Genomic DNA, 22,059 nt, shown 5'->3' on the forward strand with positions numbered 1-22,059 from the left:
TAAAATATATTCTCACTTTACATTTAGATTTAAAAGAATAACTTTTCAAGGCATCGGTTATAATCAGGTGTATCATCACATAGGGGCAACATCTATCAAGTAAAATTGAACAAATCTCTTTCTAGGATCTTAATATTACAGAACAGAAAGAGTTAGTCTACACAGAATTACCATGTTTCCCTGAAAATAAGACCTAGATGGACCATCAGTTCTAATGCGTCTTTTGGAGCAAAAATTATAGTAAAATAAGACTGGGTCTTACATAATACAATATAATGTAATGTAATGTAATATAGTATAATATAACATAATGCAATATAACATAATATAATACCAGGTCTTATATTGATTTTTGGTTAGGGGCAGAGGAAACTTTAGTTTCTGGTGCAGCTGGGGATCAAGGTTCTCTCCTCTGCCCATGCTTTGGTTGCATGACTTGTGGTTTTGGCCTGTAGTCTCTGAAAAGCAACTCACTGTCTCGTTAAACAGGATAGGACCATTTTGAGCTGGTTCTGCGGTTACATGAACAGTACATATGTGTTATTAATATACATGCTTGCATCTTGAAATATAAAGAGCAACAGTCATTGGAATGTGATCCATTTGTAGATGAGTTTCCTACAGACTACATGTGAAATGTATATTATGGGGGGTAAATACATTAAATCTTGTACAGAATGAGAAAGTTTTCATCCAACTTTGGCATTAAACACTGCACTTAGACCTATATCATGATCTGAGACAATTCATCAGGGTTTGCTTTCTTATAGCAAATAAACACTAGAGCCATTTTGATAATAATTTGGTTCAGCATTTAGAAAGGGTCAGAATGCTAAACTAATAAAACAATCTAGGAGACAGAATTTGAAAATAAAACACAGGTGTTTTCAACAACATCCTAAGAAAAGATTTTTGTTTGTAGTTCTGAACAGGGTTGCATTAAAGGAAAGAGTATGACAGATGACACCATCATATCATATACTGTTATTTGTGATGTACAATGATTGAACTAATTCCTAACTGACACTATGGCTCATTCTGTATAAGCTGAAAACATCCTTGAAATCCAATATAGGTGAATTCCATGTTAAGCAAACAAAACAAACAATGGATATACAGGTAGGGGTCATTGTTCTTGTTACAGAGGAATCCTTTGTTTTACAAAATGCTTCATCATTAGGTCTTGTTTTAAATTGTCAGGTCTCCTGGCACATTAAGATGTTTACTGCTGGGTCATTAACTATCTGAAAAAATAGCTACCAGGCAGAGCGATTTGAGACTTACCAGGGAGCGAGCCACTTCCAATCAAATGCCATTAGGAATTAAGATTAAGGGTATAAATAACAATGTTATTTATTAACCTAGGATCAGTCTTTAACATAATGCATTTAAGAATTCAACTATTGTATACATAAAGGCCTACCTGAAACTTTGAAGTTGCTTCTTATGAAAAGGTTTGTATTTATTTGTATTTTAATGATTAAAACACACTGCAGTTTAGTTGTGCATTTCTCTAACACCAGAATATTTTGCTCTATGACAAATGGATGGAAAATAAATTTACATGAACTACTGTGAGTATTTGTTCTGGACATAACGAGCAAACTGAGATTTTTTTCCCCGTTATCTAAGGGGAAAAGTTCATCCAAAAAGCAGTTTTGCTTTTGTCCCCTTCTTTTAAACATCATCTATTGTTTGGAGAAATTACTTATTTTAAGTATTTTCTTTTACACTGTATAACTTAGGTAAAGATTGTTGATGTATAAATCACATGAAATAAAATTCACCATATTTATATGTATAATTTTATTGGTTTTGACAAGTATATATAATAACCATAATAGGAAAAATAAATTATTTCTTCTTCTTTTAGATTTATTTCTTTAAAACTCACCCATTTTATGTTTAGTGAATGTCTGGGTGATTATAATGCATAGTTTTTAAATTAAGCATTGTGAGGACTGGTTTCCATTCTCTTGAGTTGAGAATATCATTCTTTCCGGTATGCATTCATTGAGTCATTCAAAACAAATTTTGAAGTAGTTACAGAAAGCAAACTAGAAAATGCAAAGTAAACTCTTTCATGCTTACCTGCATGTAATAGTTTTCCCATAAACTTTTAATGACTACATGAAAAATAATATGTCCTTCTCTTTGCCTCAGTTGCCAAATACTTTAATCAGTTGAAGCCCTCTGCATATCTCAGGAGTCTAGTAGTAGTATCTATTAGAATCTAGACATTGGGTTCCTTTACAGCACATTTGTGAGCAATGGTTTCCACATGATGGTAAGTTCGGAAATATAAAAATGTTCATCAGCCATTTTTATTCAAAATAAACATAGCTTTATTAAGCCCTACATAAAATGGATATTCTTACAACTTAGATTGCATACATATAAAATAAAAAACACAAACAAGAAAGTAAGCACTGCCTCCCAGTCATTAAAATATGAATGTGCAGGTATAGATGAGAAGATATCATATGGACATACTTTTCTATTCTTTAATCCTAAAAATAGGTGCCTAGCCACCTGTGGTCTTCAAGCCATAAGTTACTCATAACTGCTTCATATATTCTCTTTGGTGTTTAAACCTATCTTATTGTGCACTATATTTTAACCTGTAAGCTATTTAAATGCCTCTTCTGGCTAAAGAGAAGGTATAAATTTAAAAACAAGAAGGACAAAGGCAGAGAAAGATGGAGAGAGATGGTGAAGGAAAAAATAATTTATCTGCTTTTTCTCTGACATCTTTTTCTAAAGAATAAAAATGCATGTGTTCTGGCAATGCTTATTTTTAGAGACACTAAACATTCTTATGTCCTCTGTGAGCTGCCTTGTCAATGACAACTTATGAGAAAGATGCTTGAGAAAGAAAGTTTCAAGAGTATCGGTTCTTTTTATTAGATCATATTTAAAAAATGGCTTTTTGGGGGTTATTGATTATTGTTGGTCAGGAAGATAATTATTTCTAAAACTAAATAGTTTTGAGTTTTAAAATAAAAATTGAAATTGGATTTTGTGATTACAAACATAAGAAAACAAAAGTGCACTTAATATGATAGTAGATAAAAATGTTACCTCCATCACATAAGAATAGCACACCAAGGGAAATGAGCAGTCAAAAAATAAAGCAGGTATGTACAATATATGATTATATTATAAAATTTTAGCTTAAGAAATTTCTAGTGACAGTTTTGTTTTACAATATATTTACAAAATATTCACTGGGAATTTCTTAAGCTAAAATTTACAAACCTCCTGGAAAGTAGAACCAAAAGACTAAGAAATGAAAATTGGAAAGAATAGACAAAGGGGCTGAAAGGATCAAGTCAAGAGGTATATCACTTGAGTAATAAGAGTTTCTTGTAAAGAAAAGTGAAAAATCGGAGAGAACATTATCAAATAAACACTATAAGAATATTAGTTCCAGAACTGAAGGGTATAAGCCTTTAGATTAACAGTGCCCATGAAGAGTCTAAGAAAATGAACAGAAAAATGCTCAGCAAATTAGAAAAAAACATCATCAACAATAAAATAATGCACACACACCACACACACACACACACACACATACACACACAACCAGAAAACCTCATATAGCAAGGAATGAAAAGCAGAATGACATGGGATTTCCCAAAAGTCACATTATACAGTACAAATCAATAAAGCACTATCTTCATGTTATAGTACCTGGATTTAAAGCCTTTAGTACAACTAACATTTAGGTGTGATGGTCAAATATAGATATTTTTAAACAAGCAAAGACTCACAAATTTTGCATTCTATGGAAGCTTTTCTTAAGAATCTACTGACGAAGGTGATCCAGCAAAGTGATGGAATAAACCAAGAAAGAGAAAGAGCTGGACTCCAGAAAACAGTGCAGCAGTGAAGCAGAGGAGACCATCAACATAACAGGCCTGGAAAGCAAATAACTTAGATTGGACCAAGAGGACAAAGGACTGCAGGAATAAGGTCTCGAGAAAATAAAGGGAGTAAATAAATTTAACATAATAGAACACCATGAAAATTCACATGTTTGTCAAAGTATGATGAATCACGTAAAAGTAGAAATATATATTTGGACTATTATGAAAGTGATCCAAAAATTCAATTATTAATTTCAGGATAGGCAAGGGTATTTGACGTGAAGTTCAACAAACCAGCAGCTGCATCTACTGCAGTTCTGTCTTCAGGCTTCGGCTTCATGATGTTTCCCTTGGCCAAAAATGCATTAAGTCGTCTCCCAGCTCGAAGTATTCAGCAAACAATGGCAAGGCAGATTCACCAGAAACGGACACCTGATTTCCATGACAAATATGGTAATGCTGTTTTAGCTAGTGGAGTCACTTTCTGTGTTGCTACATGGACATATACAGCAATACAAATTGGAATAGAATGGAACCTGTCCCCTGTTGGCAGAGTCACCCCAAAGGAATGGCCAGATCAGTAATCATCCCAATTGGCATAATACTGAATTGTTTCAAAACCAACTCATAATTGATGCCAAGTGAAAGCATCGTGTAGCCATTAAAATATGGCATGATTGAAGAAATAAAGTGCATTTGAAACCTTCAAAAAAAGAAAAAAAAACTTCAGGATAAATAAAACATATACAAGCGAGAAAAGTCAATCATAGAATTTTACTAGGCTCTGCTGTAAGCAATACTTACACAAACATAAATTGGTAAACTCTGATTATTTTATTATAACTTTTGCTATATACATATTTAGAAAATAGTGGCTAAAATTGATACATTAAGAGACTTATCAGTGTAATATTTTGAAATATGTATGTCAGTGTATGTCAACACTAAAAAATGAAAGCATTTACATGATTTTTTTTATTGAGGGATAATTAATCAGAGAATCAATCTTTCTTTCTCTCTCTCAGACTCTTGTAATTTTGTAACCAGAGTACCATTTGTTTGTTTTAATTTTTTTGAGATAACTGCAGTCACAGGCAGTTATAATAAATAACACATAGAAGTCAGGTGTGACTTTTATCTAGTTGTCCCAATGGTAACTTTACCCAAAAAGAAAATACAATATAATATTGTTAAGGATATTGATATAGTCTAGATTAAAAAAAAAAGTTACATCATCAAAAAGATCCATCTTATTATCCTTTTATGGCCACCCTCATCTTTCTTCTTCCCTCAACTTCATCCCTAACCCCAAGCAATTCCCAGTCTTTTTTCCAAATCTAAAAATTTTATCTTTTCAAAAATATATAAATGGAACCATACAGTGTGTAACCTTTGGAGATCAACTTTTTTCACTCAGCATAATTCCCTGGAGATTCATTCAAATTGTTGCATGTGTCAATGGTTCAATATGTATTAAAAACATTCTTTTTTTTTTCTTGCCAACTAATACTATATTTTCTGCTTTGCATGTAGCATAGTTGGTTTAACCATTCACCAATTGAAGGAAATCTGGGCTGTTTCCATGTTTTGACTATTATGAACATAAGTGTGAATATAAGTTTATATTTCTCTGAGATAAATACCAAGGAGTGTAATTTCTGGGTCATGTGGTAATCGCATAGTTTTAAAAGAAACTGCAACATTTTATTTTTTAATTATATATATTAATTTAGAATTCAAAACCCACCTTTTAAAACACATATATTCAACAAAAATTATTTTTTAAATGGCATATTTCCATGTTTCTATAGCTCGGTGGCAATGCCATCTTTTACCTATATTCTCTTGAAGATTTTTGCAAGCGCAGAAAGTAGTATAAAGTAGAAGATGTAGTGAAGTTGAAGTATGGTTTTAAAATTTACTCCATCTCCTCTTCCGGCAATTAACTCATTTCTCTGTCTCCCCCTCTTTATAACAGCTCTTCACTTCATATTTTCCAAATATATTTTGCATCTAATTCGTTTATTGTTTTATCTTAACCACCCCACTACATTTTCTCTGTCCAAGATCATGACCTCTACATTGCTAAGTACACTAGTCAGTAACCAGTCTTCAACTATACATAGCAAGTTTGTTTAAAAACAAAAGGGGAGACGAGTTTGAACTTTATCCTCCTTGCCTTCAGTTTATCTCTTCAGCGTGGTCTTTCAGAATCAATATTCACACAGTAAATAACTGACTATAAATGCCCTTCATATAAAGACCTGATCACCACAGATTTTAAAACAACAATAACCGCAAAAGCAAACAAACAAAAAACCTTGATTTGCAATGCAGTCAACCACTAGGAAAACGTATCTGTATAGATGTGGAAAAAACACAGCTTGTATGCCTGGGTTCCAGTCTATCTCTTGAGACTCGGGAGACTGCAGAATGTCATAATATTTTGCTTCAGATACAAATATATTATACTTTTATATAGTTTGCCCCGGAGCTGGGGTTTACTTTTTACATGTCCTGATGTTCTTCTACATTGTATTGGTTGAAGGCTTCTTATTCTTTCTGTGATATTTTTTTTCTTACTTAAACAAATGAACTAAAGAGTGTCACAAAAGTGTTTTTCACAGTGCTCTTCTAAAAGCGAATGGGGTTACCTGAGCTTTTGATTAAATTCATGCAGTGTTCCTTCTTTCTTTCCACCTCCACCCCTTCTAGACAAGTGACAGTACCTTTTAAAATTCAGTCTTTGCTGAATTGCCTGATGTAAGAAAGCTGAGGATTATTTACCCCGTGAGCACAAATTCAATACCTGGAAAATAGAGAGTGTTGTCAGGATAAATTGATACCTTTGTGAAGTAAACTTAACTTTTAAAAACAGCAAATAGGCAATTTTCTGAGGGCCATGGACCAAGAAAACTTCACTGAAATACAGCTTAATAGATGTTTTAAGTTACCACAAAATTTTTTGTCAAGAAAAATTATGTATCAAAATTGTAATGATTAAAATGAACCAAAATGCTCACCTCTACTTATTGTGTGTTCATCAGGAACAAAAGGACTATTGAAATTATAAGCACAATAAATAATCTAACTTCTATTTGTTTTAAAATTCTTATAAGAACTATACATTTTAAACATAAATCTTAATTATTGCTATTGTCATTAAAATATAATGATCACTTTAAAAGTAATGAACAATTCCTTAGTTGTTATAACATGACATATATTCAAAGAAACGTTATTTGATTATATGCTTGATTTTATGTCCTGATTTTTTTTTTTTTTTTTTACTTTCTGTTTATATAATATAGACAACTTTCAACTAGCCCATAGTGATAAGGGAAACAGGTTAACAGAACTCCTGAACAAAATTCTAAAAATATCCTTTATTATATGCTGTTAACAAAGAATATTATCTCTTTCCCTTACCAAAAATTTTTGAATGAGAAGGATTAAGTTTAACCTCATGAATGTACCTAGACAAACAACACTTTGAACCAACAATAAGTATCAGATGAGAAGCAACATTTCGGGTTTAATATATATGGTATATCTTTTCAGAATTGTGACTTCATAGTTTAATGTCAAAAGAGACCTTAGATAGTACATACTGAAGCTATACATTTGTGAGTGAAAAAACTGAGTGCTAACAGATTAAATATATCCAAAACCACACATCTAAGTAGTTGCAGATGTACTATTAAGGACCCAGATGTCCTAGCTCCTAGAAGTTGAATATTTTGTGTTTTTGTTTATTTCTTTGTTTCTGTCTAATGGCTTCTAAAAGGAGCTTGAATTCTTTTTTGGACAAATATTCTGATTGTCTGAAATATGTTATATAAAGTCAATGTTTAAAAAATAAACTTTATTTTTAGAGCAGCTTTAAATTCACAGAAAATTGAGTGGAAGATACAAAGATTGCACCACTATCACATCTCACATGAGAATAGTACATTTGTTACAATCAGCATCCAAAGCCCCAAAGTTATCATGATCATCATTGTCATCGAAAGTCTACATAGATCAAGTTAGGAATAACTGACATCTTGACAATATTGAGCCTCTCTATCCATGATGATGGAATATTTCTCCATTTATTTATTTCACCTTTGAATTTTTCATCAGATTTTATAGGTTTCCTCACATGGATTTTATACATATTTGTTACATTGATAACTATGTGTTTAATTTTGAGGGGTGTTAATGTAAGTGTTATTGTCTTTTTAACTTCAGATTCTACTTATTTATTCACCGGGATAAAAAAAATGTTATTTTTCTTCCTTTCCAATCAGTACATATGTATTTTATTTTCTTGTCTTATTGCAATAGGTAGGACTTCCAGTATGATATTGAAAAGCAGTGGTGGAAGGGGACAGCTTTACTTTTTTATTGATCTTTGTGGGAAAGTTTCAAGTTTCTCACCATTAAGTATGCTGTAAGTTATTTCTGTGTGTACATACATATTCTTCATCCAGTTGAGAAAGTTCTCCTTGGTTCCTAAGTTACCGAGGATTTTTTTGAATGGATGAAGAATTTTTTCAAATTCTTTTTTGCATCTATTGCTATGATAGTGTGATTTTTTTTTTCTTTTTTAATCCATTGATGTAATAGATGACATTGATTTTTGAATGTTAAGCCAGGGTTGCAAAATTGGGATAAATCCCTCTTGGTCATAGTGAATAATTCTTTTTATACATCTTGGATTCAATTTGCTAATTTTTTTTGAGAATTTTTGCATCTATGTTCTTGAAAAATATCAGTCTGTAATTTTCTTTTCTTACAATGTCTTTATTTGATATTAGAAAATTCTGGCCTAGTAGAATGAGTTAGGAAGTAGTCCCTCTACTTACAGAATGGATTATAGAGAATTGGTATAATTCCTTCCTTAAATATTTAGTAGAATATGTACATCAGTCAACCCATCTGAGCCTGATACTTCTGTTTTGTAAGATTATACAATATTAATTAAGTTTCTTTTATAGATATAGGCCTGTGCAGATTATCTATTCTTGTATGAATTTTGTCAGATTGTATCCCTCAAGGATTTGTGCATTTCATCTAGGTTATCAAATCTGTGAACATTGAATTGTTCATTACATTTTTTTTGTTGTTATTCCTCTAATATCCATGGAATCTTAGTAATGTCTCCTTTTTCATTTGTGATATTAATTATTTGTCATTTCTCTCTTTTGTTCTTAGTTAGCCTAGCTAAAGACTTATCTTTTTTTTTTGTTTTTTGTTTGTGCATTGTTTGTTTTTCATCTTTTCAAAGAACCAGCTTTTAGTTTTGTTGACTTTTTTCTATTGATTTCCTGTTTTCATTTCATTGATATCTTCTCTAATTTTTATTATTTCTTTGTTCCTGCTTACTTTGGAGTTAATTTGTTCATTTTTTTCTAGTTTCCTTAGGTGGAAGCTTAGACTATTATATATATATATATATATATATATATATATATATATATATATATATATATATAATGTGTGTGTGTGTATATATATATACACACACACACATATATGTTGTGTGTATATATATATGAAAAACAAACAACACACAAACAAAAAACAAAAAAGGATGTATTTAGCTTATAATATATTACGATATATAATATATATTATATATAATATATACTAAATTATATATATATAATTTTCTAGCATATGCATTCAATGCTATTAATATCCCTCTAAGCACTGCTGTTTTTGTATCCAACAAATTTTGATAAGTTGTATTTTTATTTTCAATTGGTTCAAGATATTTTTTAAATTTATATTGAGATTTCTTCTTTGACCTATGTGTTATTTAGAAAAGTGCTGTTAAATCCCCAAGTATTTTGGAATTTTCAAACTACCTTTCTGATATTTATTTCTGGTTTAATTTTATTGTGGTTTAAGAGCAGCCCTTGTATGATTTCTATTTTTAATTTTGTTAAAGTGCTTTTTATGGCCAAGAATGTGGTCTATCTTGGTGAATGTACCATGAAAGCTTGAGAAGAATGCGTATTTGCTGTTGTTGTATAAAGCAATTGATAGATGTCAGTTATACCCAGTTGATTATGGTACTCTTGAGTTCAATTCTATCCTTAACTAGTTTTTTGCGTACTGGATCTGTTCATTTTTGAGCGAGGGGCATTGAAGTCTGCATCTCTTATAGTGGATTCATCTATTTCTTTTTACGTTTCTATCAGATTTTTTTCTCATATATTTTAATACTCTGTTTTTAGACATATACGTGTTAAGGCTTACTATGTCTTTGTGAACAATTGACCTCTTTATCATTGTGCAATGTCTCTCATTTTATCCTGATAACTTTCCTTACTCTGATTTCTACTTGTCTGAAGTTAATATAGCAACTCTATGTTCTTTTGATTGGATATAGCATACTATATCTGTCTCCATTCACTTACTCTGTGTGTGTGTGTGTGTGTGTGTGTGTGTGTGTCTTTATATCTTTATATTTCAGATAGGTTTTTATAGACTAGATATAGTTCGGTCTTACTTTATGATCCATTGTGATAATCTCAGTATTTTAATTAGTATATTGAGACTATTGACCTATACATTGATTAGTGATATACATGGATTAACATCTACCCTATTTGTTACTATTTTATATTTATTGACCTTGTGTTTGGTTTTGCATTTTTGTCTTTCACATTTTTTCTGTTTTGTAATTTTAATTGAGCATTTTATCTGATTTCATATTTTTCTTCAACATAGTAGTGATATTTCTTTTTTTTTCCATTTTTTAGTGGTTGTCTTGAGTTTGCAGTATACATTTTAAACTCATCCAAGTATACTTTCAAATAACACTATTCTACTTCACTAGTGCTGCAAGTACCTTACCATAATAAAATAACCATAATTCCTCCTTCCGGGTCCTTGTTTCACTTGTTATTCATTATACATATATATGTTTACATAAAACAAATACACGTATGAAACTGAACAAATTGTTACCTGTTAGATTAAGAATAAGAAAAATAAAAGTATTTATTTTACCTTTATTTCTTCTCCAATGTTTTTCCTTTCTTTATGTAGAGCTGAGTTTCTGACCTATATGATTTAACCTCTCTGAAGAATATTATTTAATATTTCTTGCCAATCAGGTCTATTGGTAGTATATTCCATCATTTTTTGTCTGAAAAAGTCTTTATTTCTTCACTTTTAAGGGATAATTCCACAGAGTACAGAATTCTAGATTTTTTTATTCTTGGCATTTTAAATGTTTCACTTGACTCTCTTCTTGTTTGCATGGTTTCTGAGGAGACGTTAGATGTAATTCTTATCTTTGCTACTCTATAGGTAAGGTATTTTCAATTCTGGCTTTATTTAGGATTTTTCTTTAGCTTTTATTTTCTGCAGTTTGAATATGATATCCTTTTCAATTATTTGGTTTTGGAGTTTTGTTTGTTTGGGGAGGTTGTGTTTTTTTTTTGTTTTTTTTTTTTTGCTTGTTTTGTTGCATTTGTCCTTTTTGATGTTCTCTGAGCTTCTGGTTCTGTCGTTTGGTGTATGGCATTAATTTGGGGAAACTTTAACCATTATTGCTTTAAATATATTCTGTTATTTTCTCCCTTTCTTCTCCTTTTGTTATGCCCATTACATGCATATTGTACCTTTTGGAGTTGTCCCATAGTTCCTGGAAAAAAATTCTGGTTCAAGTTTTTCCAGACGTTTTTTGGCTTTGTTTTTAAGTTTTAAAAGTTTCTCCTGACAAATCTTGAAGCACAAAGATTCTTTCTTCAGCAGTGCTTAAACTACTAATTAACCTCTTAAAGTCATTCTTCATTTCTGTTACAGTGTTTTTGGTCTCTTGCATTTTCTTTTGAAGTTTTCATAGAATTTTCGTTTCTCTGTTTACATTGCCCAACTGTTCTTATATGCTGTCTACTTTATCAAGTAGAGGACTTAGCATAGTAATTACAGTTGTCTTAAATTCTTGGTCTGATAATTCCGGCATCTCTGCTATATCTCAGTCTGCTTTTGATGCTGCTGTGCCACTTCAAACTATGATTTTGCCTTTTAGTGTGATTTTTATTTTTTTTTCATAGCCAAACATAATGTACTGAATAAAAGGAACTGTGGTAAATAGGCTTTTATGAATGTGGTATTAAGGTGTGAGAGAACGGAAACCATTTCATAGTCCTATAATTAGGTCTCAGTTTTTAAATACGTTTTTGCCTCTAGTCTATGAATTTTACAAGTAATTCTCGGTCCCTCCTCCTCCATTGGTAGACAGGATAGTGAGGGGGATTTGGAGTTGGGTATTTCTCTTGTATAACAAAAGGCTAGAGCAGATTAAAGTTGAATTTTTCCCTTCATCCACATGGAAGACTAGAGGAGGCTAGAGTTGGGTATTTTCCTTCTCCACTACCCCAAGTTTGGCCCTAAAAAAACAAAGCAATATCTTGAACTACAAAAAATTAGTTTCTCTTAAGGGTAGGCCTCATTAAGAACCACAGAATGCTCTAGCATATTTCAAAACGGTTACTTTTCCCCTCCCTCTGACAGAAAAACAAGCAAATTTTTCTTGGGCATTCACTGTGACATTTGGGTCAAGCTCCTGGAAATAAAGCTCGCAGAAATGTGAGGCACCCCTATAACTGGGTTTCCCTGGAGTTTTCTTTTTAATTTATTGGGGTGACAATTGTTAGTAAAATTAGATAGATTTCAGGTGTACAATTCTGTATTACATCATCTATAAATCCTATTGTGTGTTCACCACCCAGAGTCAGTTCTCCTTCCATCACCATATATTTGATCCCCCTTACCCTCATCTACCACCCCCAAATCTGGTAACCACTAAACCATTGTCTGTGTCTATGAGTTTTTGTTTCTCATTTGTTTGTCTTGTTCTTTTGTTGTTTTTGGTTTATATACCACATATCATCAGTGAAATCATATGGTTCTCTGCTTTTTCTGTCTGACTTATTTCGCTTAGCATTATACTCTCAATATCCATCCATGTTGTCACGGATGTTCCTATATCATCTTTTCTTACTGCCGAATAGTATTCCATTGTGTATACATATCAAAACTTCTTTATCCATTCATCTATCGAAGGACATTTTGGTTGTTTCCATGTCTTGGCCACCGTAAACAAAGCTGCAATGAACATTGGAGCACACGTATCTTTATGGATAAATGTTTTCAGATTTTTTGGGTAGAGGAGAGGGATTGCTGGGTCATATGGTAATTCTATTCGTAATTTCTTGAGGAACCTCCACACTGCGTTCCAAAATGGCTGCACAAGTTTGCATTCCCACTGACAGTGTAGGAGGATTCCTTTTTCTCAACAGCCTCTCTAAAAACTTGTTACTATTTGTCTTGCTGATGATAGCCATTCTAACTGGGGTTGAGGTGATATCTCATTGTGGTTTTTATTTGCATTTCTCTGATGATTAGTGATGTTGAGCATTTTTTCATATGTCTATTTGCCATTTCTATGTCTTCTTTAGAGAAATGTCTCTTCAGGTCCTCTGCCCATTTTTCAATTGGGTTGTTTGTTTTTTTGTTGTTGAGTTTCATGAGTTCCTTGAATATTTTGGATATTAGCCCCTTATCGGAGGCACTGTTTACAAAAATCTTCTCCCATTCAGATGGCTGCCTCTTTATTTTGTCTATGGTTTCTTTTGCTGTGCAGAAGCTTTTAAGTTTCATATAGTCCCATTCGTTTATTTTAGCTTTTACTTCCATTGCCTTTGGAATCAAATTCATAAAATGCTCTTTGAACCCAAGGTCCATAAGTTTAGAATCTATGTTTTCTTCTATGCAGTTTATTGTGTCAGGTCTTATGCTTAAGTCTTTGATCCATTTTGAATTAATTTTGGTACATGGTGACAGATAGCAGTCCAGTTTCATTCTTTTCCATGTAGCTATCCAATTCTCCCAGCACCATTTATTGAAGAGGCTGTCTTTTCTCCATTGTATGTTTTTAGCTTCTTTGTCAAAAATTATCTGTCCATATTTATGTGGTTTTATTTCTGGGTTCTCAGTTCTATTCATTTGGTCTATGTGTCTGTTTTGTTGTGAATACCATGCTGTTTTGATTATTGTATCCCTGTAGTACAAGCTAAAGTCAGAGAGTTGATACCTCCAGTATTGTTCTTTTTTCTTAAGATTGCTTTGGCTATTCGGGGTCTTTCGTGGCTCCAAACAAATCTGATGATTTCTTGTTCTATTTCTTTAAAAAATGCCATTGGGATTTTGATGGGGATTGCATTAAATCTGTATATTGCTTTGGGTAATATGGCCATTTTAACTATGTTGATTCTTCCAATCCATGAGCACGGAATGCCTTTCCATTTCTTTGTGTCTTCTTCAATTTCTTTTTAAAATGTCTTATAGTTTTCAGCATATAGGTCCTTCACATCCTTGGTTAAGTTTATTCCTAAGTATTTTATTCTATTTGCTGCAATTGCAACAGGAATTCTTTTTTTGTATTTCTTTTTCTGAGATTTCATTGTTTATATATAGGAATGCAATGGACTTTTGTACGTTGATTTTGTAGCCAGCAACTTTACTGTATTCGTTGATTGTTTCTAACAGCTTTTTGGTGGAGTCTTTAGGGTTTTCTATGTATAGCATCATGTCATCTGCAAAGAGTGATAATTTAACTTCTTCATTCACAATTTGGATGCCTTTTATTTCTTTCTCTTGACTGATTGCTCTGGCAAGAACTTCCAACACTTTGTTGAAAAGCAGAGGTTAAAGGGGACAGCACTGTCATGTTCCTGAACGTAGAGCAAAGGGCTTCAGTTTTTCACCATTAATTATGAGATTAGCTGAGGGCTTGTCACATATGGCCTTTATTATGTTAAGGTATTTTCCTTCTATACCTATTTTATTAAGTGTTTTAAACATAAATGGATGTTGTATCTTGTCAAATATTTCTTCCGCATCCATTGATATAATCATATGATTTTTGTCCTTTATTTTGTTTATGTGATGTACCACATTGATGGATTTGCAGATGTTGAACCATTCTTGTGCCCCGGGGATGAACCCCACTTGATAGTGATGAATAATCTTTTTAATGCATTGTGGTATTCGATTTGCTAGAATTTTGTTTAGGATTTTTGCATCTGTATTCATCAGAGATATTGGTCTGTAGTTTTCTTTTTTTATGTTGTACTTACCAGGTTTTGGTGTCAGGGTAATGTTGGCATCATAAAATGAGTTAGGGAGTACTGTCTCTTCTTCAATTTTTTGGAAGAGTTTGAGCAGAATTGGTATTAGATCCTGTTTGAAGGTTTGGTAGAATTCACTGGTGAAGCCATCTGGTCCCTGACTTTTGCTTTTGGGAAGGTTTTTGATGACTGATTCAATTTCGTTACTGGTGATTGGTCTGTTTAGATTTTCCAGTTCTTCGTGGTTCAGCCTTGGCAGGCTATATGTTTCTACGAACTTGTCCATTTCTTCTAGGTTATTGAATTTGGTGGCACATAGCCCTTCATAGTATTCTTGGACGATCCTTTGTATTTCTGTGGTGTCCGTGATAACTTCCCCATTTTCATTTCTGATTTTGTTAATTAGTGTCTTCTCTCTTTTTATCTTAGTGAGTCTAGCCAAGGGTTTGTCAATTTTGTTAATCTTTTCAAAGAACCAGCTCTTTGTCACATTGTTTCTATTGTCTTTTGGTTCTGTATTTCATTTAGTTCTGTTCTGATTTTTGTTATTTCCTTTCTTCTGCTGACCTTGCGTTTCACTTGTTCTTCTTTTTCTAGTTCTTTAAGGTGTAACATGAGGTTATTTATTTGGGATTTTCTTGTTTCTTGAGATAGGCCTGTAATTATATAAATTTCCCTCTTAAAACTGCTTTCACTGCATCCCAAAAATTTTAGTAGGATTTATTTTCATTGTCTTTTGTTTCTATGTATCTTTTGAGCTCTCCTCTAATTTCTTCTTTGACCCAGTCGTTCTTTAAAAGTATGTTGTTTAATCTCCATGTATTTGTGTTTTTTCCTGCTTTCTTTTTGCAGTTGATATCCAATTTCAAAGCCTTGTGATCAGAGAATATGCTTGGTATGATTTCAATCTTCTTAAATTTGCTGAGGCTGATTTTACGTCCCAATATATGGTCTATCCTTGAGAATGTTCCATGTACACTATAAAAGAATGTATAATCTGATGTTTTAGGATGAAGTGCTCTATATATGTCAGTTATGTCCATTTCATCTAATGTGTCATTTAGGGCTGCTATTTCGTTATTTATTTTCTGTTTGGATGATCTATCCATAGCTGTCAATGATGTATTTAAGTCCCCTAGTATAATTGTGCTTTGGTCAATTTCTCCCCTTTGTTCTGTTAGTAGTTGCTTGGTATACTTTGGTGTTCCCTGATTGGGGGAATAAATATTGATGACTGTTATATCTTCTTGTTGTATAGTCCCCTATACCATTATGCTATGTCCATCTTTGTCTCTTATTGTGTTTTTCACCCTGAAGTCTGTTTCATCTGATATCATTATGGGTACACCTGATTTTCTCTGGGTAACATTTGCTTGGAGTGTCAATTTCCATCCTTTCACTTTGTGTCTATGCTTGTCCTTGTAGCTGAGATGTGTCTCTTGGGTTGGGTTTAGTTTTTTGATCCAATCTGCTACTCTGTGCCTTTTTATTGGTGAGTTCAGCCTATTTACATTTAGGGTGATTATTGACATGTGAGGATTTCCCGTCATTCTATCTTTAGTTTTCTGGTAAGGCTGTGTCTCCACTGTTTCTTTGCCTTTTTGTTGTGTTTTATTTCTGTGTGGTGGTATTCTATGATGTTTCCCTCGGTTTCTTCTTTTATTATAGTATGTATTTCTGTTCTGGATTTTTTTTGAGTGGTTACCCCTAACTTTATGTAAAAGAAAGTTTGATATTTAGAGTATTCCATTTTCTTCAGCACACATACTTTCTCCATTCCCATTTTCCGGTTCAGGCCTTTACTCTTCTTTTTTTTATGTTTTGGTTGCCACAAATTGTCCCTGTTGATGGTGGTCAAATAGCCTCCTTTAGTATTTCTTGTAGTGCAGGTCGTGTATTAAAAAATTCCCTCAGCTTTTGTACGTCTGGAAAGGTCTTTATTCCCCCCTCATATCTAAAGGATATCTTTGCTGGATGTATTATTCTTGGCTCATAATTTTTCTCTTTCAATAGTTTGAATATTTGGTTCTACTCCCTCCTGGCTTGTAGAGTCTCTGCTGAAAAATCTGATGATAATCTAATGGGCTTTCCTTTGTAGGTTACCGTCTTCTTTTCCCTGGCTGCTCTGAGGATTCTTTCTTTGTCATTGATTTTAGACAGCTTCAATACAATGTGTCTTGTAGAAGGCCTGTTGGGATTGAGGTAATTAAGTATTCTATTTGCTTCTTGGATTCGAGGATCCAGTTCTGTCCACAAGTTTGGGAAATTCTCCTCAACAATTTGTTTGAATATATTCTCTGTTCCCTTCTCTCTTTCTTCTCCTTCTGGTATGACCATTATTCTTATATTGCTCTTTCTGATGGAGTCAGAAAGTTCTTGTAGAGTTCTTTGATTTCTTTTAAGTCTCAAGTCTCTTTCTTCTTCCATCTGTGTAATTTCCAGTTTCTATCTTCAATATCACTGATTCTTTCCTCCATCTGGTCAATTCTACTACTTAAGCTATTTATTTCATTATTAATTTCTTCTATTGAGTTTTTAATCTCCAGAAATTCTATTTAGATCTTTTTGAAAATTTCAATCTCTTTGGTAAAATGCTCATGTTGTTCTTTGATTGTGTTTCTGAGTTCATTAAACTGCCTTTCTGTGCTTTCTTGCATCTCGTTGAGTTTTTTCAGAAGTGCAATCTTGAATTCTCTGTAATTTAAGTCACATATTTCCATATCTTTAAGTTCTTTTTCTGGAGACTTTTCACTTTCTTTTTGAGCTGTATTGTTGTGTTGATTATTCATGGCAATTACTGATTTATTATTTCTCTTCATAGACATCTACAGGAGTGGCTTCTGCAACAGGTTGATAGGAAGAGGTCTTTCTTTTGTTTTCCAATACTTGTTGGTAGAATGTTTTATTTTCTCTCCGACTGCAGCCTCTTTTTCCCTCTCTCACACAGTAGTGCTATGTTTTCTCTGCACTATTCCAGCTTCTCACACAATGGGGTGATTCCCTGGGAGACGAGCTTCTCTTCTGTTAATAGTTAGCCTGGGTCTTAGTGCGCAGTGTCTGTGTGGATATGTGGAGAGCTTTTGAAGTTCCAAAGCTCTTCCTGCACCAGATTCTGAGCCCGTATTTTTCAGCAGTTCTGTTTACTCCTGCAGGTTTCCACCCAAATAGGTGGGGCCAGGGGCAGGTTGACTTGTGAGAGGTGGCCCAGAGTAATAAAGGCGACCACCACCACAGCCGGTCCTTCTTCCACATCTTCCTCCCCTTTGCGGGAACTAGTTGGGCTGCGAATCTGTGTCTGCGGTCCACAGTTCTCAGAACAGTAAATATTTTCTTCTTTTGATCTGACACTGTTACTAGCCTGTAGCACAGGGCAGGTGGGGGCAGGGTGAGCTCTGGGACGGTAGGGAGGGGGCGGCTAATCTCAGTGCCTAAGACTTCAGTTCTCTGCTCAGCAGTGAGGGCTTAAATCACTGCTTTGAGCCTTCTTCTTTCAGACTTTTCTCCGAGGTCTCTGCCGTGAGCCTTGGGTTCAGCCGTGTTGTATGCTGCCCTCTCAGCCCTGTGGGCCGTAAGCGGAGCCCTAGCAGTCTGAGTTCTTCCCTCCCCCGCAGCTGCGGTAGTTCCGGGATGCAGCGAGCTTGGAGCACTGAGCTGGGTCTGCATCCTGCGCCTGAGCGGCTCGGTCTTTGCACTTCTCCCATCTCTCCTCTCCCACTCCGTGATTCACCCACCTTTAGGTGAATTCAGTAGTGTGCCTCTTCGTCTTGCCTATCTGCCGTGCAGGGAGTCCTTTGTGGAGTTATTGTTGTTCGATTAGTTGTAAATTCTAAGGGAGATTTACAGAGGCTCACCTCATGCCGCCATTTTCATGACGTCTCTTTCCCTGCAGTTTTTAATTCTCAGATTTGTCCACAATGAGCCTCCCGCTATTCCTCAATTGCAATTTATGTTTTTCTTCCCAAACTGGTACCCACGGAGGTTTCTGCTCACGTGTTACTACCTCAGTAAGTTGTGATTTTCCATATTTGACTTTCTATCTCATCAATCTTAGAAGCAGATTTCTTTCTTCTTTGATGAATCCAAAAGGAGTTATGATTTTATTTTATTTCAATTTGCTCAGCTTTTTATGCATTGTTAGGACAGAGTGACAATTTCTAAGTTGCTTACATGTTGGAGCAGAAATAGGAGGTCCCTAAATCATTTTTTTTATTTGAATTAGAGTCTAAATATATAGAGGCTTATAAGTTTAAAGTGTTTTCTATCCAAGAAGGTCTGATTTAAAAAAGCTATGAAATTTAGTATATTAATATATAGAAGATTAATGAGCAGTGTTTTTGAACATATATGGGACCACATACTTGGGTATTCTAAACTATCATGAACATGTTAAGATGCATCTTAGATAATATAACATTAGTGCAAAAGAAATAGTGATTTGTAATAGGAATGATGTGAGCTCATGTAGCCAATCAAACAAAAAAAAGGCACGCGTGAGAATGGGAACAAATGGAGAATTATTACTTCAGTGCCAAGCTTGTTGTTAGGGAACAAAATTTCCTTTAGGCAAATTTTGATATACTGATTTCTTGTTATACTTAGCTGGCATGCAGGCATAGACCTTAAATGTAGCTCTGAATACTTGGTATCAGAAAAATAAATGTTTTGAGAAGTGTGGGATTATTTTTAATTAGAGCCATATAAAACCATTCACTTGTGAGGTCAATAGTGTCAACCACTATATCAACTGAATTGAAAGCTTTGGCTTCTCTGAGAGTTTGGAGTTTTGAAATTACTTTAATTTTTACTTCACCTTTATTTTAAACTAAATATGTATAGCTTAGAAAATATCTAAAAAAATACATTACTACAGATTTGTATAAACAAAATTTGTATTATCTAAATGCTCTTTTTATGTGACCTTTAACACATCTGCAAAGCATTCTGATTTATAACTACTTATATATAACCTAAAGTTGTTTTTTCTTCCTTGAAACTTTCAAATATAAGTACAATCACTTTTGTAATTTGTATAAATTAGAAAACTAATGAAGGCAAATTCAAAAGAAGCCAAAGAATGAATAAAGAGTGACAAAATTATCAACTACACTGAAATGACAAAACATTTGCTATTACCACACTTGAATTGCTTTTAAAACAGAAGTTGAAAGGAAAGAGTAGTGGGTGTTCAGCTAAGTGAAGTGCTTTCTTTCAGTGTGAATGTTTATACCAGCAAAAAAGAAACCTCATGCTTACATAGTACTTTATAGTTTATTTTGATTTTCGAGTATTTCTCTCTTCACTGTCTTTCCTTCACCAATTAGGTAGGTCAGTCAGAATTTTATTTTTTTAAACAAAAAACTAAAGACTAATTGGTTTACTGACATTGCCAAATTTCCAAAGAGAAAGTGGTAGAATGTTTACTAGAAACCAGGTTCTTTTAATATTAGCCTGGTTCTTCATATACTATATGACTATTATATTCTTCCAAGACTATCTCTGTTTTTCTAGGTAGGGATAATGTCTCATATAATGTTTTATCTTAGAGCCTTTATTGTTATTCTTATAATTTTATATCATAATTACCTACTAACAGTCTGTTTCACCTGCTTCAATCCTTTAGCAAAGCACCATTGCTAATATAGTATTATAGGTGCTGAACAAATAAAATTTATGTATTTATGTTTTTATTTATTAATTTATCCATTCAACAAATGTTTATTGTGTGTTTGCTATGTGCCAAACACTCTATTAGGCACTGGGAAAAGAGTTGAAACACAACAGCAATTATAATTAACACTTATATAGATCACACTTTGTGTCAGGCACTTTTCTATGCACTTAATGTATTTATTAAATTCTTACAACTTTTTGAGGAACATGTACTATATCTTTGTTTTACACATGAAGAATTGAGGCACAGAGAGGTTAAATAACATATCCAAGTTTCTGTATCTAATAAATGGTATAGATCAGATTAAATACCAGGTAGCCTGGCACCAGAACCCAGGCTCTTTCTATTATACAAGGATGTTCCTTGATCTCATGGATTTTACAATCTACTGGGAATACAGATACTAAAGTAAACCAATAAATTCATTTTTGATTTATAACATGTGATAATTAACCTCAAGTGAAAAAGAATAAAATGATATGAGAAAGAATAAGAGATATACTATTTAGGGTGGGGAAATAAGAAAAACCTAAGTGGGAATCAAAATACTATGTCCAAAATAATATTGATAAAGATATTTTTATATTCCTTTTAGAAATCAAGCCTAAACCAGTTATATAGTACTATGTTTCAATCTTTCCAAATACAAAATTGTATCTTTAGAGATTATTTTTTTCAAAATTAAAAAAATGTATTGGATAATTTTCCGCTTGGTTCAGTTTTACAACTAAAATTAAATATGCATAGTAGTTGAGCTGGTTTAGTTTGTTTTACTCATAAAAACATTTAATCTTCAGAATTATAGTAACTAAAAAGTAGAATCAATGCAGTTAAATGCTCAAATTACCCATAGACTTAGTGTTTCATTGCCTGTGCAGCAACATTAAGTAAAATGTGATCCTATTATAATAGAAATGATCAATGGGGAATTACTTAAATCTGTATTTAAGTGATGCATTATGCTAATATTGCAATTTGTCTGAGATTCTGCATGACAGTTGCTCTAGCTGAAATAATTTTCATGAGTTTTATGCTGCCAAATCAAAGAGAAGACAAAAGTGAACAAAATAATTGAAGATCAAGAATATGTATTTTGCAAGAATTTTAAAAGGGAAAAAGACATTTAGATTCTACATAGTTAGAAACCTGCATAAAATTTGAACTGCATAAATGCAAGTTTACATTAAATTGTCAAAATAAAGATGTTTAAAATTCATATTCAGATTGTTAGGCTGATTTTCCTGATCATTCCCTTTCTAAAGGCTTAATTGTATTTTTCATATTTGTATGTAATATGCAGATATAAATTTCATAACATAATTTTTTAAGATAGATACATAGAAATAAATGCTTGCTGATACAATGGAAAAATTGCCTACAGGTA

General features: G+C 33.0%; 1 protein-coding gene across 1 annotated transcript; it reads left to right on the forward strand.

The window, feature by feature from the left end:
- Positions 1-4,138: 4,138 nt before the first annotated feature.
- LOC308494910 (cytochrome c oxidase subunit 7B, mitochondrial-like) lies at positions 4,139-4,558 on the forward strand. Its single transcript, XM_081042884.1, has one exon. The coding sequence runs from the start codon at positions 4,208-4,210 to the stop codon at positions 4,451-4,453; it is 246 nt and encodes an 81-aa protein (XP_080899010.1). The 5' UTR covers positions 4,139-4,207; the 3' UTR covers positions 4,454-4,558.
- Positions 4,559-22,059: the final 17,501 nt, after the last annotated feature.

The sequence above is a fragment of the Rhinolophus hipposideros genome (genome assembly GCF_964194185.1).
Source record: "Rhinolophus hipposideros genome assembly, chromosome: X".
Taxonomy (NCBI): Eukaryota; Metazoa; Chordata; class Mammalia; order Chiroptera; family Rhinolophidae; genus Rhinolophus; species Rhinolophus hipposideros.

What these genes read in the sequence shown, in the direction of transcription:
- LOC308494910 (XM_081042884.1), top strand. Translation starts at nt 4,208, where the DNA reads ATGATGTTTCCCTTGGCCAAAAATGCATTAAGTCGTCTCCCAGCTCGA.